The following is a 20,241-nucleotide window of genomic DNA, read 5'->3' on the forward strand; positions in this document are numbered from 1 at the left end:
AAGTGGAAAAGCAGTATTAACCTGCATAAGATGAATCCTACATATCACACCTGTCTCCCTCTTCCTCATGGGTATCCTTTACACAGTTCTTGAGGTCAAAGGCTGCATTTTGCCTGTCAAAGTCTATCTGTGAAGCTTTGCACCCACATACTAAACTACCTGTCTGGCCTCCTATTACCAGTATGTTTGCAGTAACATCTGATGTTGGGTTGTTGCAGGCCTGCCATCACTCAATGCACAGTGAGGGTGGTAAAAAGTTACCTTTGGAGTCTTCAGCACATAGTTTCTCTTCAGGATCACTGAAGAGAAAGAGTAAAAAAATAATTGTTTTATTGAAATGAATTCATTCATATGAATTCATTCACAATAACAATGTCTGCAACTGTACCTACTTTTACAAAAAAACCTACTCCTGGATTTAATGGTAATTGCCACTGCCTATAAACATTAAAAAAACCATCTCCTACTTTGCCCTTTTCAATCCTATTCTACCTTTCTCACCATCAACTGACCTACCATGAAGTGCAGTTGAGGAGGGAGACACACTCTCTACTCTCCTCATCAAAATATGGCTTGTCAGGACTACACTCTGGGTAACAGCCTGGAAAATTAAACAAAGTATTCTAAGTTACATAGGCACAGGAAAGCACATAAATACCTCTATCAAATATAGATTTGATCCCCAAATGAATGTGATTCCAACATGAATGTTCTTTTTACTACCAATTATTTTTACCTCTCTCCCCAAAGTTTTAATTTACTGCATTTGTCAACAGATAATTATTTTATACAAATTTATATTGAATGGTGTTTTATCTCTTCATATATTTAAAGGCAGCAGGCAAATGATGCTATGAATGGCATCATCACAAAGGGAATGGTCAATGAGCTTCTGGGACAGATGGGATAACCTTTCAGTCACCTTGATGCTTCAGACATTTAAAACCAGACTAGTATCTGTGACTCCCATAAACTGCATTAAAGTCAAGGAAGAATTACCTTCTAAACTGTACAGCATGTTCCCACATTTCCCTTGTGGGTTCCTGCAGGTCCTTAGACAAGAGGCTCCACAGGGTTTATAGAACCACTCATGTTTGTCAGGTGGATTGTAATAATCACAGAACACAGCTGGAACAGAAGAATGAAAAATATTTAGGTCTCAGACATTGGGCAGGGACTATTTTAAAATCTTTTTAAAAATATTTTAATAAGATAAACATGATAAAAAGAGCTTGTTCAGTCACACAGGCATAGCAATGCAGGTGTTCTGCTCTTCTGTATCCTGTGTGCCTGAGCACAGGGAGCACTGCTTTGTGTGCACTTCCCTGCAGTACTTACGGCAAATGGCAGGGGTTCTCCAGTTGATACACACACCAGCTCTGCTGCAGCTCCTCGAGTAAGCAGCAACTGAGGTACAAAAGCACTCACAGTCTCCCACACTGTCACAGCCACAGAAGTCAGACACACAAGATTCATAATATGGAATTGGGTTCACCTGTCAAAACACCAACAGAGCTCTCACCACAGCTGTGTCTGCTGCACTGTGGTTTAATGAGGGAAAGGGCTCTGAATTTCTGTCATGCACATGGTTTGTGACAGACTGGGACTGTCATGAAGGAGCCATGATATTTTACAACAGGGAGTTTTCTATTTTCACCTGTCTGGTAGAATTGGACTCTAAATCTTCCTATTCTCATCAGTTGAATGCTGCCACTTACACTTAAAATGCTTTCCCAGTGTGATTTCTGCAGGACTGAGCTACCTTGTTTTGGCCTGGCACAACTATACAGTATGTGTACTCTTCCACTGAGAGACAGTGATTGAGTATGAAAGGAAATCCTATTTCCAATAAACTTCATGTCTCTTGTTTTTTAACCATTGCCAAGATAAACTAACAAAGGAAATTAAGCCAAGTTTGTTTTTAAAAATTTTTATTCAAGTGCACTGAAGCTTTGTATAGACATTCTAATTAAGAAGAGTAGCCTTTTTTCTGTTTAAATTAATTCAATTTGTGACTCAAATAAACCAAATAATTAGTCTCTTTAGATAACTTGAATGAACTTCCCAAGGATCACCACAGAAACAGTCCTAGACTAACTTATCTCTACATTTTACCTAACTTTCTACTTCTGGTGGACAGCTATTATCCTCTTTATCTTCAGTTGTTCAAAACAGGCACTGCTGCTTCCTCAATACTGCACAACAGGTTTTAATTGGCATTTTAATTGGCACTTCACAGCTGTGAAGTGAGGTTTAGAGAGAGGTAGCTGAGTACTACTGTGTAGTAGCTTCAATACTAAAAATATGCCACAAATATGCTGCAAAACAGCAACAAATATCTAGTGTGAAACTACTGAGGATGAGAGAACAGGATTACCTTGCTGTGACAGGCTTCAAAGATGTTACTCTTAATGATGCTGCAGTGCTTCTGTCCCAGGGCAGACTTGAAAGGCTGATCTGCACACAGGTCTGTCATGTTTATATTTGAGCAAGTGCTTGTTATTTTCCAGCTGTTTCCAAACTCCTGGATGCTCATCTCCATGGACTGCCCTCTGGTTGTGAAGTCGTTCCTTGAGCGGCCATCAAAGTCCCCACAAAGACCACAGACTTTTCCCTGTGTAATGTGTGAGGGCACAGTTAGTGCTTCTGTTATTTAGAGTGCAGCCCATTCTTTAACAGAAATAAACTATAGAACCTGTAAAGGCAAAATAGGTGCAAGTTTCTCAACAGAAAGTAAAAAAATGGCTTAGAAAAAGTTGGACTTCAAGTGACCTAAACACTCCCAATGTGTTACCAATACATTTAGCCCCAGATATTCTGGAGCGCTTTTTTTCTGACTGAACAGTACAGTAAAACACAAGATGTGGCCTGCTTGCTGTTTCTTCTTGTCCACTAAACCAAACTTTTTCCAAGCCCTGAAAAAAACTGGGGCTCCAATTCTGGATGCATAGCTCTGACTCTGAAATCATAACTCCCAGTCCACTCCCTGCTTACCTGGAAAGATGGTGCCACGTGAACAACAACAGTAGTCTTTTGGTCCCACATGAAGTTCATCCCTTGATTTGTCTCAATTACAATATAACCTCCTCTGAGGTCCACTTTGTAATTTTTCTCAGCTCCTGGATCAGTGGCTATCTCCTGAATTCTTCCTTCCAAGAGCCTTATTTCACTGTTCTGCAAAGGAACAGTAACATTGCATGGAAGGAAAACAAATAGAAAACTTAGTGCAACAGCACTGGCACTCTGCCTCTCATTCTTTGCCTTATTTTTCTGTCATCTTCACACTCTGTCTTGGTACATAGGTGAGCCACAGCCACAAATGAACAGAGCCTGCTGTCACAAATGCAGACATGCACACACACAAATGCACATTCATAGAGTGTTGTTGATTCTTTGCATCTTTCTCCTCATCCACAGAAGTGCTCAATCCTTGTAAACATCAAGTATCTAAGCCTTCCCCAACTTCCCTGCCTTAGCCTGCTGCCTCTTTGACTTCCACAGGAACTCTTTAGCAGCAACTGAGATGGAATATAGGAGAATGATACAGTAGGACTACAGCTTTCTTGGTTAAGACTAGTTCTAGACAAACCTCAAAAATCAATGTGATCTTTAGGGAGCAGATGGAGCGTGACTTCCCACAGGCGTTGTTCTGAATGACAATCCGGAAGGTGCCAGCATCCATGTTATTAGGGCAAAAATCCTTAGGAAAACAGATAACATTCTATTAGATCTTGTCAGGCTACTAGACCAGTCATAAGCATATTTCGGAGCTCTAAATAAATCTGACCTGTTTATTCACTAAAACTACAGAATTTTGGAAGTATCTGGTGGAAAATGACCTGGTGGCAGATGCGTATCTGACCAGGGTTTTCAAATAGAAAAACTAAGGGGGGAAATGAACTTGTCATAGCAACAGTCCAAAAAGGTAAAAAATATATTTTCTTAGAATTAGCAAAACCAACTGTAATTTGGGGATGACAAAATGTCTCACTGAGGCTGTCTGGTTACATGCAATTATTATATATGAGGTTCACACGTTAACCTCTGCGTGCTTCCATCACAACAAAAATAATGTCAGTCATGGATGGCTGATGGAAACACTTCAACACCCCATTTTCCTTTCCCTTGAAAATGCTGGAATGCCTTCAGGAAAGGGCAGTCCAACCAAGGAGTTAATCATTTGGGATCACACAGTGCCCTCTTGTGTCACTTCTGAGAGTCAAATTGCTTTGTTTAATTTGGAAAATCTCACTCTATCAGCTCTAGCTGCAAGAAGAGGGGAGTAGGCTCTGCTCATTAGTTTGGCTATTTTATATGGGAATTGCCTTTTAATTACCCAGACTGAAGCCTACACTGTGGGCTGTGAAAAGCATATGGATGGGAAATTGAAAATAAATTGATACCTGAGCTAGGATATAGTCACAGTCTCCCAGGAAATCAAACTTCTCCCCATCAAAGCTCATGTAATGCCCATTTCCATACACAGTGCAGGTTCCCTTGCAGGGATTGTCTGTGCAGTTCCACTGCCTTTTGTTGCAGGTGCTGGGAGGCAAAATGCAAAGAACAACATTGTCATGAAACATGGGCTTTCCTTAAGCCCAAAGAAGGGCAGAATAATTAAAAAGTTTGTTGTTTGCAGTGCCTTCTCAACTGTTCTAAAATCATGCCATGAGATGCCATATCAATCAGAAAGTTCACGTTTACTACCCTGAAACATTTATTCTATTATTTCCTTCAAATATATTTGAAATAATTTAGTCCTGGTAGCAGACTGTGGGGGTTTAGGAGACAAATTCAAGGAATTTGAATGGAATATTTCTACCATTTCTGACTTCTGACCTGTGAGGGATCATGCTGCAGTTCTGTTGCAGTGGTGTGAACAAATATTATCTGTCTTTCCTTGGGTGTGGCTGAGATGGAGAGAATTTTTTTCCCTCAGCAGGCCTCAGAGTTGTGCTTTGCACTGTCAGCTACAAAGGTGTTGGTAACACCTCAGGGAATTGGCTAGTGCTGAGCAGCACTCCCACAGCATCAGTGCTGTCTCCTCAGCATTCTCCCCCTCACCAGTAGGCTGGGGCATGGATGAGGTTTTGGGAGGGGACAGAAACAGGACAGCTGTCCCAAGCTGGCCAAATGGATATTCCAAACCATGTGATGTCTGCTCAGCAATAAAAGCTAAGAGAATGGGAGATTGGGGTGGGGACAGACTGGTGTATGCTATGATGTTCGGTTTCTGAAGCCCTACACCTTTGTAAGTGGGCTGGACATCCCCTGCTGGTGAGAACTAGGATATAAATACTTTGTTTGCCTTTTCTTCTGCACACAGCCTTTGCTTGTGCTTTATTTTGACTCATGACCATCTTATTTTCTCCCCAACCCTGTCCTTCTGAGGAGGGTAGTGATAGAGCAACTAGGTGGCCAGCCAAAGTCAACCCACTACACCTTGACAAATCTCACTTCTAGGTCAGGAGGACTGTAGACAGAAAAGTTAGTTATAGCCATGATGCAGAGACTGCATTTTCTTTCCCATGTGTGTCCTCTTCTCCTAAGAAAACTAAGCCCTCACTGCAATAAAACTTCTTAATGACTCTGTGGTTGCAACAACAGCTTATCAGGTTTTGACTTCACAGGTTAAGCTTGACTGCCTGTACCAATGGTGATGAGACCAAAGTGTTTCTACCTCTCATTTTCTGTGCATCCATTTGGCAGAACTATACAGTCTCATCCTTGCTAAATAATTGATAAGGATTGAAAGCATTTTACCCACCATGATCAGTAATACCAGGGAAATCTATGGCACCAGAAATTTGAGCAACTAGAGTATTAGTTTATCTTGAGAACTATGGATCTGGAAGCACTCCAAGTCTCAAGGGAGGACCATTGCAATTCTTCTTTGACTAAATTCAATCATTTTCTAGGGTTCAGCTGTGCCCAATACACACAAACTCAATTCCCCCTTATTGAATGAGCAAACACACACCAGCCAGAGTAAGGTTGATGTTTCTGAAGCTGGTAGGGAAACAGAAAAGGATGGAAATCGTTTAACAGAAGATATTGGTGCTTGTTTTCCCCAGTGCAGGCTCATGCAGCATGATGCAGAGAAATACTTCCCCTTTTATTTTTACTAGCAACCCAATGGTTCTTATGATGAAGAGGAAGGCTTCAAAGCACACCCTGTCCCATGGGTGCACTATGGTTGGGCAGTTCTGACAAACTTTGCCATAAAACAAGACTCCCTGGGATAACATACCATGTGTTGCAGTCCACTTTGATGGTTTCCCCAGGTTTATAGAAGTGTCCTCCATGAACACACGGGCACTGATCTTTGGGAATACATCCACCACTGCCATCCAATACCAGTCCATCAGGACACATGCATCCAGAAACACATTCCGTGACATACTGCACATTAGAAGATACAGGAGATGACAACTTGTTAGTGCACAAAAAGAACAGGGAACTAGCAGAGGTATGCTAGCCCTGGATGCCAAATTTTTGGCTTTTTAAGAAAAACTCCTTAATTGCAAGCTAGTGGAAATCATGCTACAAACAGCACAGGTGGATTGTTAGCTACAGCTGCTGTGTTATCAGTGAAGCAGTTGGTGTGTGCCCAGCATGGCATGTTCCCATCAGGGCTTGATAAGGACAATCCTACATGCACAGCCCTGCTGTGCTGTGCCCCTGCTGGGAGGTGAACTCCTTACACAGTGCATGTCCTGTGTCTTGCAGCTTTTCTGACACTCTGATCCAGTTGCTCCGGGACCTGCAGAGCTGCAGTTGAAGTAATACATAGGAGCTGGGCAATCTGCAGTAGGAGAAAACATTTCAGGAAGGTAATTTAGAGAGAGCAATAAGGATGCCATCAGCAATTGCAAAACCAGCCAGAGGATTTCAGAGGGCAGCAGGTGTCTATCATGTAAAGTTTCTAATAGTTTTGCTTCTGCCCAATAACGGTGAAGGGAGAAGAAGGCTTCTTCTAAGCTTTGGGAAATATCCTCATCATCTAAAGGGTCTAGTAAATCTGGTGACATTTTACGAAGACAAATGTTATCAATAACTAACACATTTCAGGGAGAATGCACAAATGTGCAGAATGCTAAAATGTTACAGAAAGTGAGAGATAACACAGAAAAACATTATAAATACTGGCTGACACTATAATGACATTATTTAACAAAATCTCACCTTTCACCAAGACGGTTTCTCCAATGCAGTCTAATCTTCCTTGAATGCATTTGCTAAAGAGATTCCATAAAACAAAACACATCAGCTCTTTGCAGTTTACTCCCTCACCAGGGAGAAAGGCACTGCAAAGCTTCACTTGTCACATGAATAACAAATTCCTATCAAAATGAATATTTGTTACAGCTATCAGTTTCACAGACATTCATTACCATCCCCAGAAGGAAGATTAAAAGACCCAGGTCTTAAAATACTCTTCCTTTATCTGGCACTGGTTTATTGTGGGTTTTCCCTAAATCAAGTTTTTCCTAAGCGTCCATTTTCCACTCCATGAGATAAGACTAATACTTTCTTAAATAAGAGACCTCTTAAATTACTAAATGAATATGTGATTGCAAAATAGTCTAGAATCCTCAGTTGGAAGATGGCAAGAGAGAGAACATGTAAACATCTAAAGATGATAAAGAAACCTTCCCCTGGTGGTTCTTTCCATTGATGCCCTAAGGTAGTTGAAAATGAGAATAATGACAATATTTTTTCAATGCAGATGCAAATTAATTACATTATTTTTATTATCCCCCCCCCTTAGTTTCTCACTCTTTTTTTCTAAAAAAAAAAAAACAGTCTAAAAACTGAGAATTGGGTGTTTTTTTCATGGACCATTTTTATTTTTTAAATAGTCTGCAGGCTGGTGTGGTGGTTTTCACTTTGCTATTTCATTTCAAAGCCTGAAACTCCTCCAAGCCTTCTGTCTTCTAGAAAACTTGCTCCCACTGTTTGTGGATAATTTTTACACAACAATGAACTCTGCAAGAGATAGATTACAAATATTGTTCTACTTAACATATTTTCAGGTTCTTGTTTGCTAGCAGGAATATGGGATCTTAACATTTGCTGTGGCTGCACTTCCTGCCAGGGGAAGATACAATCTAGGAAAAATTTGCCGTTATTCCTAACTGTAAAATGAAGCCATTCATGGAGTGGAGCAGAGACTTCCCTCATGAGCCCTGATGTCCCCAGGGACAGAGCAGCCTTTGCATCATCAGAGCAACTCACCACATGAGTTTATCCTCTTGGAAGGAGTTGCCAGGCTGAACAATCTTGCCTTTGTAGTAGCAGGGGCAGTCATCTGGAGCCACACATTGCTCCTCATCGTTAAGGTAGGTGCCTTCAGGGCAAGCACAGCCCTCCATGGGCGCGATCTGGACCTTGCACAGCGGGTCAGGTTCATCCAGCGAGCGGCAAGACTGGTTACAGTACTTCACACTATAGTTATAAACCATAGTCTCAGGACACTCCTCAGAGGGATCTTGGCAAGAGAAATAAAAGGGATGTATGGCCTTCTTTGTGCAATCATCTCTCATGACTTTAGCATGACTTTCTGCACGCTGGTAGCCATAAACATGCTTTTAGCAAACTACCAGACCTTGTCTCATCTCCCAGCATTCTGAGAGAATCTACTTGCATAGCCTAAACTATATGACACTAAACATTGAAATTCTCAGCAGGCTGTATGTTTTTGTAATTTCCACAATTTACATTTCTATCTTATGCCAAGAACTGAAACCAGTAACTTCTGACTTGTTAAATTTTTATTTTCTGACTTTTACTAATGATTTCTTTGGCTGGGGATAAGTTAAGAAATGACCCTATTTTATAAGAGATAATTTTGACATTAAATGGCAGTGACAAGGAACTCTGCCAATCAATTGATGCTACCAAGAAAAGGGTGTTACAGTTCTCACAGATGTCTTGAGGAAAACTCTTGTTGTCATCTTCTGGGAAAATTAAAAACAACAGTTTCTAAGATTTCTGGGTGAACCCAACAGGTAAATACCAAAATCTAAAGAGCTAAACTAACCCTGTAAGACAGTAAAAAGCTGGTTAATTTTCGCAGGCTGACAGTATACAACACCATCAAAGGTCTGCCATAGACTCTGCAGTACTGACCCATAGGGATGGCATTAAATTTTGTCAGGAAACATCACCCACGTTAAGGCTGCAAGACAGTCTGGCATCCAGATATCTTTGAAATTTGGTGAGAAGTGGAGATCTAGTCATCTTAGGCCTCTTTCTGATTCTGCAGATTTAACCCTGCAGCTGTTTTTCAGATTCACATGGATGCACTAGAAGGTAGAGGGGTGTTGATCATGGGCACCTGTGCTAATCAGCTTTGCAGCAATGCTAAGAACTTATCAGCAATGGGTTCCATGCATAAATAAAGCTCTGTATGTTTTTCCAGTCTGTGACCATGGCGCACTTTTTAGATTAGTTAGTGTGCTAGGCTTGTGTACACATTCAAAACCTGCACTCTACCACCCTAAACTATTTGGTTTTCTGGTCCTAGCTGGAGCAAACACAATATCCCCAGTGTAAGTCAGGCAAGGCGGATTCTCCTATTTTTTATTCTTTGAAGATACAGCAAGTGGTATTTGTAAGTCAAAATACGTCAAATAAAAAAGATATTAATAAAGATGTTGAATGTGAATTTATATCTGTCTCAATTGTTAGCTATTAATACAATGAAATAATGTGCTTACTTTCTCCCTTAAAATTTTCATAGGGAATAAGATCACTTTTGATAGAGTGAGACTGGTAAGAGAAAGGTTATTTGATTGTAGTGCTCCTGGTCACAGGAGTGACATGCATCTAAGATGACAAATCACAACTGGAGGCCTGAGTGCAGAGAACATGAGCATACCAAAGATACCTTCAAGCTAGCTTGCACAGGGAGCACTAGAAAAGCAGTGCCAAGACTGCACAGTGATCTGCAACCAGCAACTCCAGTAATGGCTCAAGCTTCTGCTAAAGAGTGTGTAACAGGCATGCACAGGGTTCAACTAGCAGGATTTGCTTGTTTCACACACTCTGCTGACTGCAGTGCAGACATCTGCTTGGGATACAACCTGCCTTGGATGCTGCCTGCAGCTTGGCAGAGTGGATGCAGCTTCAGGAGCTGGAAGAGTTTTTCCAACCCCTGCAATGGGACAGGACACAGAGTGAAGGTGGTGGCCCATTTAGTCTTTCACTAGTGAACAGTGAGTCATAAGCAACCATACTCTTATCACAGCCATGTTCCCAAAATTGTATTACTTCTTAAATAAGGCCTAAAATGATTGTTCTGATTAAAACATGAACATTTTTTCTCAAGGTTAGTGCACTGTTTGAGGCAATATTACCTACTGTGCCTTAAGAACAGAGATTTCAGCCAAACCCATGCTGCAAACCAGTCTTGATTTGCCATAAAAAATGTCAGTAATTTTATGTTGGGAAAAAAAGCTTTCAATAAACAGTGTCTGTGTCTAGTGCATAACTCTGCAGGATTCTAGGACAATTTACTGTGGACAACACCATGTTCCTTTGAATTATTTCAGCACAGGTTTGTGAAATTGTTCTTATTGCAGTCTTAAATGCCTCTGGCAATGCGTCACACCAGTTACATTGTTTGCCTCTATTAAGTATCCCAGCTGGCTCCTAAGTCAAGCAATTAAATAGATCATAGCTGCATCAAGCTCCAACAACATAACCACATGGTTATGCTGTCTATTCAGATGTGCAATTAGTCAAGAAACCCATATGTCTATTTTCATGTTGACAGAGGCATATCTCACTTGAACTATCTGACCATTAATGACAACCTGGGAATGTTGAAGCAAAATTCAGAATCCAAGACAGTGAGTTTTATTTTCAGATTTTATGCCAAGTTTATGCCGATTCTGGCAGTGCCAAAGGAAAATACATACATACATACATGTACTCTGAACTCAGGATTTGGTGACAATGTGTATGTCCAAGAAACTTTTGTTCATTTTTTAGGTAATTCAGAGCTGAAAATGCCTTTAAAGATTTTCACATTCTCAAATATCACAATATATATTTATTGAAAAAACATTACTATTTTACTGTAACACAGGAAAATGTGGTTAATGAGTGATGTAATTTGTATTGTCTGGGACAAGAGGACTGAATGTAAAGCAAAAAAGGTATTGAACTTAAAATACATGGGGAAGCCCATGTGTTCAAAAGTAACCTAATTGCTAACTAAACCTAAATTAAACTAACCCTGTTTCTGTTTTGATTTCAGTAATATGCCTTGTACTATTTTGCTTATCTGAATACTGAATTCACCTAGGATTTTACACAAAGAACATGCATTGTAAGAGCACGAAGCAGTCAGAAACTGCTTGAATTTTATAGAATAAATGCTTATTCTGTTTTTCAAAGCTCTCTAACCTAATGACTAAAAACAAAAGACACTGACGGCCACAAATGGGGCTGTTCCCCCATATCCCTGCCCAAGGAATTTCAGTTCACATACCACAGACACCCTGCCTCCAGCCCTGCAGGGACACGCCTGCTGAAGCACAGTCTCTGGAGTAAGTAGAGAGCACACTGCACAGTGCAACTTCACTCTTCTCAGCATTACAGGTGTCATACATGCATTTCTAAAGGACAGAAAAGGACAATAATGGGTATTATTGTGTCTAGCTTATAGAAGAATCAGCAAAACATGTAGCAATTAAAAAAATCCATCAACCAATATGTTTTTTAAAAAGTATTATTACCAATGAAACTTAATATCTCTAAGAGAAAATGTATGCTAATGAAATACTATGCAAACCTGAGAAATAGCAATTCAGTTACAGAAACTGCAATGACATTATGTCTAACTCTCATTAACAGAGGAATATTAAAAAAGATAGAGGCACCTAGAGTTCATTTAAACACTAAGAAATGTCTTTACCAGCCTCCTGTGAGGAGGTACAATCTCGGACCTGTCAAAATATATCATCTGAAAATATTGCACAGTGATGACTGGCACTTTGTGTACCTATCTGGTAAGCAGATGAGATGCACCCAATGACATGACAGATGCATGACAGAAGATGGTTTATAGAGAGTCAATCATAGGTAATGACATTTTCAGACCTAGTTATGTAAGTATAGCTGGAATTTAAAGCTTGAGTTCTTTTAACAGTGTGGGCTGTACAAAAGAACACAAATACAGCTAGTCACTCTAGAGCAGTAGGATCATACTGGATAGACAGTGACTTATCCTGCCATTACTGATGTTGTGGGAAAGGCCTTCACAAATCATAGTTTAAAATCTGATCAACAGGAGTAACAGACATATCTGTAAGAAACTGGTCATTACTTCTTAACTGAAAATTGCAAAATCCTATTTTATTTATAGTTTGCATTCATATGGAAATATATATATTTTCTTCTGGGAGAGGCAAAACATAAGCCATATTTGTAAAGGTACTTGAAGACATATTACATGCTAGGCAAAATTTCAGTCACAGGTATTTTCTCAGTAAGTTGTTACACACACACACCCACACCCACACCCACACCCACACACACATTCTGCCTGAACTTTCTGTGGTTTTGCAGGAACTTCTTCACCATCCACATAAATGTGGCAACTCTCTACATCAGACAGCTTTCTCAGCAGTGTTATAGAGCTTTACACCAAGAGAACATATGGGCACCTTAATGCATTTAAAACACAAGGAGACTAACAAGATTCAAAGGTAATAAATGAGATATAAACAATGTAAATTCATATTCTCTCCCTTGATGTGATTTTTGAACCAAGTCAGAGGGAATCCATGGGGCTGGTAAAACTCTCAATTCAATTCCACTCAGAAACACTGATTCTTCTAGTCACAGAAGAATCTTCTAGTCACAGAACTCTTTGAAACTTTGAAATCTTGAACTGATTTTTTTCATTTTGTTTCTGGGTCATGCAACAGAAGCTGGTCATGCCAATCAAGTATTTATGGGGCTGTAGCCAAGAAGGCCCATCTTGCACAAACTCTTATTTTATCATTTTTCTAATTAGCATCAGTGGACTTCTTTGTGACCAGTCACTACTGTAAACTATTTCACTCCCCTAGGCCAGACAACCTTCATGTGGGATCAGTCTCTGGACTAGATTAAACCACCCATTTAGAGCAGTGCCTTACCTTGATGTACACAGAAGGGTCTACAACAGAATGGCAGGCAGCAAACACACTGCTTGTATTGGACAGAAGAGCACACCAGTGCTGGGCAAATTTTTCTGAAGGGGGAAAAAACCATCATTGTCCATAGTCACTTAAACCACATTACTGTCTGACTCAATATTCTTATCAGGTATCACATGGAACTAGAATGTCCTGAAGTGTTTAGATAACGCCGGATGGAAATACAGGTCATTAACTTATCAGTGGGATAAGCATAGCTGGATGGATGACCAGCCATTTTCCTAAAAGAGAGGTTTCACCTTCTAAGTATTAACATTATTACTGCAGCCAGATTTGCAGAACATATACAGAACCTCCCCATTTTCACTGTTTTTAATCAAAATTTATTAATTCTTTACAGCCAGATAATTCCTTAGAGTCAAGCAATAATATCAAGCATGTGAGTTATACAGCTGTGAGCTGCAGCTGTAACAACCTAGACTGGATGAAGAACTTGCCCAAATATTGGCAACCAGTGGTGCTCTCCCTTAAGCCTAAATTGCTGTCATTGATGCTGTGTGTGCTTTTCAAGTCATCAGTGAATGTGTTGGCTCTTTCACCAGTAGTGCTGTCTTTTTGTTTTGAAAGCGAAGCTATCCTCTTAAAGGCCTTCAAAACACAATATTTTTTCTCTAGTTACAGCCTTAAAGGTAGAGGGGTTTGATGTTTATGAGATTTCTAAAGCTTTTTTGATTATCCATCATGTGAAAATTATTTCACACTGATAAGCCAGGGATGAAAAGCCTGGTACCTTTATCCACGCTGTTTGAACAAGGATCTTCAAAGCTGTCCTCAACATCAAAACAGCTGGCTCTAGTTTTCCACGAGTTACCAAAAGCAGAAGCTGAATCTTCCACAGCTCCAGTGACTGTTCTGAAATCATCAGTCTGGATGTTATTGAAATTGCCACAAAGACCTTGTGTGGGAGGCAAAAGAAAAGAAGAAATCACTAGATGTATGAAAAAGGAATGGCTTTTAGATGAACACTCAGCTCTGTAATGGACCTCGCCTGAGACAAATCCATTTTCCTTCAGAGACTTCCTGATGTTCCCACAAATTGGATAGGACCCTGTGTTTAGAGTGTATTTATTATTTTTCTGCATTACAGTAGCACTTAGTGATAGCACAAGGATTAGAACTGCTTAAATGTGCTTCAGTAAACACTGGCAGACAGAGAGTATCTTCCCCAAAAGCTTATAAATAAAGGAAATGGCAAAAGAAAAACAAAAGGTGTCAGAGAGACAGGGTGTAATCCCATTGCACAGACAGGAAACAGAAGCACAAAAATCTTAAATGGTGTAAACAGGAGTTAGTGGCAAAACCAAGAACACAGTCTATACTTCACAAGTCTCTGATGAAGGCCCGATTAAATGGATGGAGTCTAAAAGATTTGCACACACTAAACATCCCAGAGATTTTCTTCAGCACATTGGAGGGTTTAGCCTTATGTGTCCTACCAGATGTGCGATTCTGAAAGGAATGGTCGACGGTTATGGAGAGCTGCATTACAGGTTTCATTTGCACTCGGATCTGCACTCCAGCTGAGCTCAAGATTTTGATGAAAGATGTAGATTGTCTGAAGATGGTGATGCCATCTAAAGAAGAAAGAGAAAAAGAAAAAATGTTGTATGCACTTGCAAGTCTTTACAAAGCTGAGTAAACAGGAACTTCCATTTGCCAGTGCATGCAGTAACACAGAGATTCCCAGGGAACCCCAGACCTAGTATCCACCTAACAGTGAGTAGGATCAGGTTCTTTTTAGAGAACAGAGCAGGAATCCCTCTGCAGAAGATGTAGGCTATTCTGTGCAAGACATGAAGAAGGGTATTTACCTTTTCTTACAGGCAGCTTCACAATGAAATTGTCCATGTAGATATTTCCACAGGAACATATTTTTATAGTCTGCAGGGAAAAGGAAAAAAGCCCACAGTAGTGAATTCATATGATGTGGGACAGACAAGAGTAACCTGACAAGCTTCAGTAAGCATTGAGGAGTAGATTCTTCAAAACCCCATCACCTCTGGGGTCAGTGTAACTCAGTGTCCAGACACCATACAAAAAATGTAAGGAAAATAGAAGTGACCTCCTATGTATTGCTAATTAAAACAGTTACTCACAGTTCTTCCTAGTGTGACCAATACATTCTTTAGGCAAGTCATTGTCCTTGAAGTCCCACACTGAATGATCTCCCCAATCACCACAACTGTGTCATCAGTGTTCTGAGAAGACATGAGAAAGGTAGGTGCAGACATTGTTAGCATGTTACAGCCTGGGAGCTTGAAGAGAAAAACTTGTCACTGAAAGGCTAAGAAGGAGTAATGAAAGAACTGATATCTAACTGCAAACTGTTTATTTATTGCAAAAATCAATAATTTCACTAACTCCTTTGCACTCTTTTTCCTTACTATCAAGCTTGTGTGGATCTCATTTGCAGGCATTCACAGATAATTCAATCTTTTTGCAGAAATTTTGGTTCATCCACTTCCTTCTGACAGTCACACATGAAGAAAGCTTCAAAAGAAATGCTTGAATCAACACTAATACATCCATTAAGAAGATTATTTAATTTAAAAAAAAGTACAAGTATGTTGAAGCTGCAAAACTTTGAAGCTAAACATCAGCAACGGACTTGCAATCCATTGCAAATTCAAAAATTTATGGGGTTTAAGACTGAGCATGTGTTGAAGTGCTTTGCTGGATTGGTGCCATTTAATTAAATTAAGTCATCTAAAGCTCCAGCACAGTTTAAAGCCTCGTGCTACTCAGGAGATTTAGGAATGAAAAGAGAAATTGCTCGTACCTTAGCTAAGACATAATGACAGTTGCCATGAAAATTGAACCTCTTATTATCGAATGTTGTTATATGGAATCCTCCATCTATGTGGCAACTTCCAGAGCAGGGCAGAGAGATGCAGTTCCAGTGGCCTCCTTTACAAGTACTGTGCAAAACCCAAAAAGCAGCTGTTAGAATAAACACACCCTCAAGGGAGCAAAGGTGACACACCATTTTAATCTGCACAGATGTGGCCTCTTTGTGTTTTAAGCTCATTATCTTGCCTTCTTATTCACACCCTGTGGGTGGAAGCCTTTATCCTAGGCCCTTGAAATGTGAGGGTTGAATTCCTATCAGTGAGAGAGTTAACTGCACTGGGCTTTGGGCTGGCTCCCCCAGAGACACACTGAGATGGGAAAGCAAGAGATGGTTCACTGGGCCTAAACTGTTTACTTGACTTTTTAAAGAAAGAAAGAACCCCTTCAAGCAGGATCTTTCAACATCTTGTGCTACTGATGTAACTGTTCAGCAAGTCACTGATGGGATGTTTCAGCAGCTAATTGTGGAGGGCCTCAGAGAATGAGCAATTCTCACACCTGAGCACACAAGAAGAAAACAGTCCAGCCATATAGGCTTGGGCTTTGAGGGGACTGAATGAGGATGTGGCAAGATAGAAGACTCACAAAGCCCATTAAGTTCAATTACTCTTAATTTCCGGGATTTGAGGAGCATTTTCTCAAAAGGCAGGATAATCCAAAGGGGCTTGCAGAGTGTTTGGCTATGCACCATATCAAATTTCATTCCTCCCTATAGTAAAGCTTTAGCTGATGGTCAAAAAATGACATTGTGTCACATAACCAGTTTTATTTCTTACTCTGTATGTATCACATAACACATACAGAGTAAGAAATAAAACTATTTTGAGAGTAATATACCTAAGATCTTATCACCTTTCATCCATGCAGATGGAGATGAGTTCAAGCTGCCAGGTATTTTTCTAAATCAAATCATTCTCAAGGATCAGGACTTCTGAGATCTGGCCTTTAAACAGCCTTGTGGAGATTCAAATGTTGTTGGAAGTGCCACTTATTAGCATGGTATGACTTCTCACCTCACCCTAGTGGCCAAAGTCTCTGAATTAATCAGTAAAGAGTCTCATTTTTCTACCTTCTGAAATCTTGAGCTCAGTTTTCACACGCAGTTTCAAGTGAAGGTGGGTAATAACTATGTGTGGTTGAGGAATACCTTTGAGTTTTCCTACACTGTTGAAATTCAGAGCAAGGTTTTGAATTGGTATTTAAGACAAATGACAGGAAAATATTAAAAAAAAAAAAAAAAGAGGGAAGTACAGAATGCAACTCATCAATGTTTTGAAATAAATATTTCTGCCTTGTTAGTGCAATCAAGATCACAAGAGTACCAGTTCTGGCAGGGAGTGAAGTAAGTTCCTCCAGATGAGTAGACTTTGCCTTGAAATGTACAGGGGCAGCTGTCTCTGGGGATGCACTTCTTGCTGCTGAGGTCATCAAGGATAGTTCCTGTTCAGACACAATGACTAGTTAATATTCCTTCTGTGTGTCTAGGAAATGCCATCAAGGAAGATTAGAGTATGGAAAAAACTCTGGAGTATTCAGCATTTCTTAAAATGAATGGGATACTTTTAAAGGAAAACACCACACCAGGCCCATTCAGATGTTAATGAATGGGCAATATTTCTAACTAGAACTTAAAGCAATGCAAAAGAACATTTCCTGTTACAAAAGAACATTTCCTGTTACAAAATCTTTCACTGTTAGCAGGATTATCAAGTGCCAGATTGCAAGGGTGTGAGCCAGTTTCCATCCTTTTCCAACAGTGAATCTAACAGAAGTCAGAGCCTCATCTTTGACTATTTCATGTGCAAATTTACACATGCACATACCTGGAAATGCATGTATGTTTTGTGTCACTTAAGCTACAGCTAGATTTAGTGTCCTAGCAGGGAGGCATCTCATGAGACATCTTCTCCTGCATTCTTATTGTCTAGAGAGCACCTCTTCTCTTTCCATATCTGCACCATTTTTTCCTTAGAAGTATTTGCCTCCCTTCTCCAGTGTCAGGATCTCATATCTTTAGAAATCTGGTTGTTCCAAGAAGAAAGTTGGTAAATCATGCTAGAAGAAGCCGTGTATTTGTTGTGTGAAATGGAAAAGGAACAACTTCCCTTGATGTGTGTGATCCTTGGCAGAAGTGAGCTGCCTTACCAGGAGGACAGAAACAGCCATCCGTGCATGGGGCTTTACAAATCTTGCTCCTTTCTGGGTCTGCGCATGTGTCAGCACAGGAATTTCCACATTCCATGTACTCCATGTTGTTTGGGCATTCCTGATCTGCAAGACCAAACCAAAATGGAGTATGTTAATGATGTATTTATAATATCTCTGAAATTGTAGTGTCACTACCCAACCCCTTCTTCCTCCTTTCCTCCATATCTTGTTTGCAAGACCTTCTATGCAGATATGTTGTGTTTGTTCAACATCTTAAAGGAATGTTTTATGGCCATTTTATCTTTTGGACAAAACTGTGCTGCTGGGAAATGTGAGCTATTTCCCATTACTAGCTCAAGGTTGGCTGAAATCACAATACAAGCAAAGAACATCAGAATCATTTAGGTAGTGATGACAGTTTATTTTTGCCTGAAGCATCAGTACTTCTGGCATTAATTTGCTATCCCAATCCACTACACCAGCAGTTTGGGTGAACTACCTGTAGCCTTCCCCCTGGATTTAAAGAGACTCCCTGCTCAGTAACTGGACTACTGAGTATGAAAACACAGATAGGTGCAAACATGTTGCTCTTCTCAGTAACTACTTCTGTCTAGTTGTCACCATGTTGAAATAAGGCTCTTTATGAGTTAACTGCACAGAGTAAAATAATAAATAAAAAAAAGAACTCGAGAAAACTTAGTTGTAAGAAGGAGATGGGCAACATCAAGGTATAGTTGTAATTTAAAGAGCAAAATCAAGTTAAATTTGTAGAAGTTTTTCATTAACAATGTTTGTGTCAAAGTATTTTCACAGATTGATTCAAGGCAGTTACCAGAGCTCCTATCTTTGCTCTGCTGGGAACAGAATACTTGTGTAAATGTCTAACCTGAAATAAATCTCCACAGCAGTAGCTACTTACGGCAGAGTTCTTTGGTTCTCCATTCCCCAGGATCTCCCTTCCTCAGGACACAATCTCGAGAGTACTGGTTTAAAGTGCTGCATATGCAGCTGGGAACCAAATCAGAGTGAGAAGAATTAACTGCACAGTTGCACATATCCTCAGCACAGGTCTCTATGTAGTCATCAAAGGCAACCACTCTGGGGCAGTTTCCAAAACGGGACATAAGTTTCTTGCATCCTTTTTTCTATTTAAAAAAAAAGCCGGGGTGGGGAAGAAAAGCAATGTTTGATATTTTACCATCTTTCAGGTTTTTGAGCATACACCCCAAGTTTTGATGACACAATTCTACAGTCTCAGAATAATTCAAGTTGAAGAAATTTCAGGAGACTATCCAGTCTAACTTTCTGCCACAATATCCTTTGCCTTGGACTGGAAGCTGTCATTCAACTGGGCATTTTCACAATAGCTATTTCTTTAATACCATAATAGGATATTCTTTCAACTATAAGATCATAATTTTTGCTCAAATTCATGTGTAGAATTCTGAAAAAATTCAGTTAAGTGCATGCTCTGTAATTAAGATTTGTTTCGACAGTGTTTTCAACACTGTAGGTTGGGAGGGTTTGTACTTCTTGGTCCCACACACTTACATATTTACTGCATCTATTGTCTTTCCTCCTGGAATGTCTTCCAGTGTGGTCATCTGGACTCACATCAGCACACTTTTGTGATGGATCCTCTACTTTGTGGAAGTTCCCAAACTGTCTTGGATGCATTTTATACCCTGCAAAAAAAGCCAGATGCATTTCAGTAACTTCCCACAATTCCTTAGGTCAATTAATGGGCTATAAAAATGCACTTACTCTTTGGGCTCAAAGCCAGTATGCACTTCATGAGATGCCCAAATTTAACCAGCATCCATATCTTATGGAGGATGACAGCCTCATATAACCTTCTGTTGAGCTAGAGTCAGGAATCTGGCACACTTGTATCAAGGCCTGCTGTCAGCCTGGGCATTTGAAATCGTGTAAGACTCTTGAACTTTCTGTTACTTCAGATCATTTCCAAAGACTTCTCTTTGTTTTGGGTGTGCTTATCTTACAGAGTTTCCTGTTCGCATGTATACCA

The 20,241-nt window shown here is 40.0% G+C and overlaps 1 protein-coding gene across 1 annotated transcript in view; it reads right to left on the reverse strand.

Moving 5' to 3' along the window:
• LOC103826740 (mucin-5B) overlaps positions 1-20,241 on the reverse strand; it is a 41,168-nt gene that overhangs the window by 15,471 nt on the left and 5,456 nt on the right. Inside the window, exons 5-27 of the mRNA XM_009102178.3 lie at positions 19,764-19,897; positions 19,132-19,357; positions 18,210-18,335; positions 17,387-17,504; positions 15,994-16,132; positions 15,311-15,412; positions 15,026-15,095; positions 14,651-14,788; positions 13,945-14,109; positions 13,155-13,249; positions 11,501-11,627; positions 8,239-8,491; positions 7,186-7,238; positions 6,705-6,805; positions 6,251-6,402; positions 4,404-4,542; positions 3,590-3,700; positions 2,995-3,174; positions 2,378-2,614; positions 1,339-1,495; positions 1,000-1,128; positions 517-601; positions 262-299 (exon numbers count right to left, since the gene is read on the reverse strand). Coding sequence (XP_009100426.1) covers positions 262-299; positions 517-601; positions 1,000-1,128; positions 1,339-1,495; positions 2,378-2,614; positions 2,995-3,174; positions 3,590-3,700; positions 4,404-4,542; positions 6,251-6,402; positions 6,705-6,805; positions 7,186-7,238; positions 8,239-8,491; positions 11,501-11,627; positions 13,155-13,249; positions 13,945-14,109; positions 14,651-14,788; positions 15,026-15,095; positions 15,311-15,412; positions 15,994-16,132; positions 17,387-17,504; positions 18,210-18,335; positions 19,132-19,357; positions 19,764-19,897 — 3,075 coding nt within the window. The remainder of the gene's footprint in view (positions 1-261; positions 300-516; positions 602-999; positions 1,129-1,338; positions 1,496-2,377; positions 2,615-2,994; positions 3,175-3,589; positions 3,701-4,403; positions 4,543-6,250; positions 6,403-6,704; positions 6,806-7,185; positions 7,239-8,238; positions 8,492-11,500; positions 11,628-13,154; positions 13,250-13,944; positions 14,110-14,650; positions 14,789-15,025; positions 15,096-15,310; positions 15,413-15,993; positions 16,133-17,386; positions 17,505-18,209; positions 18,336-19,131; positions 19,358-19,763; positions 19,898-20,241) is intronic.

The sequence above is a fragment of the Serinus canaria genome, chromosome 5 (assembly GCF_022539315.1).
Source record: "Serinus canaria isolate serCan28SL12 chromosome 5, serCan2020, whole genome shotgun sequence".
Taxonomy (NCBI): Eukaryota; Metazoa; Chordata; class Aves; order Passeriformes; family Fringillidae; genus Serinus; species Serinus canaria.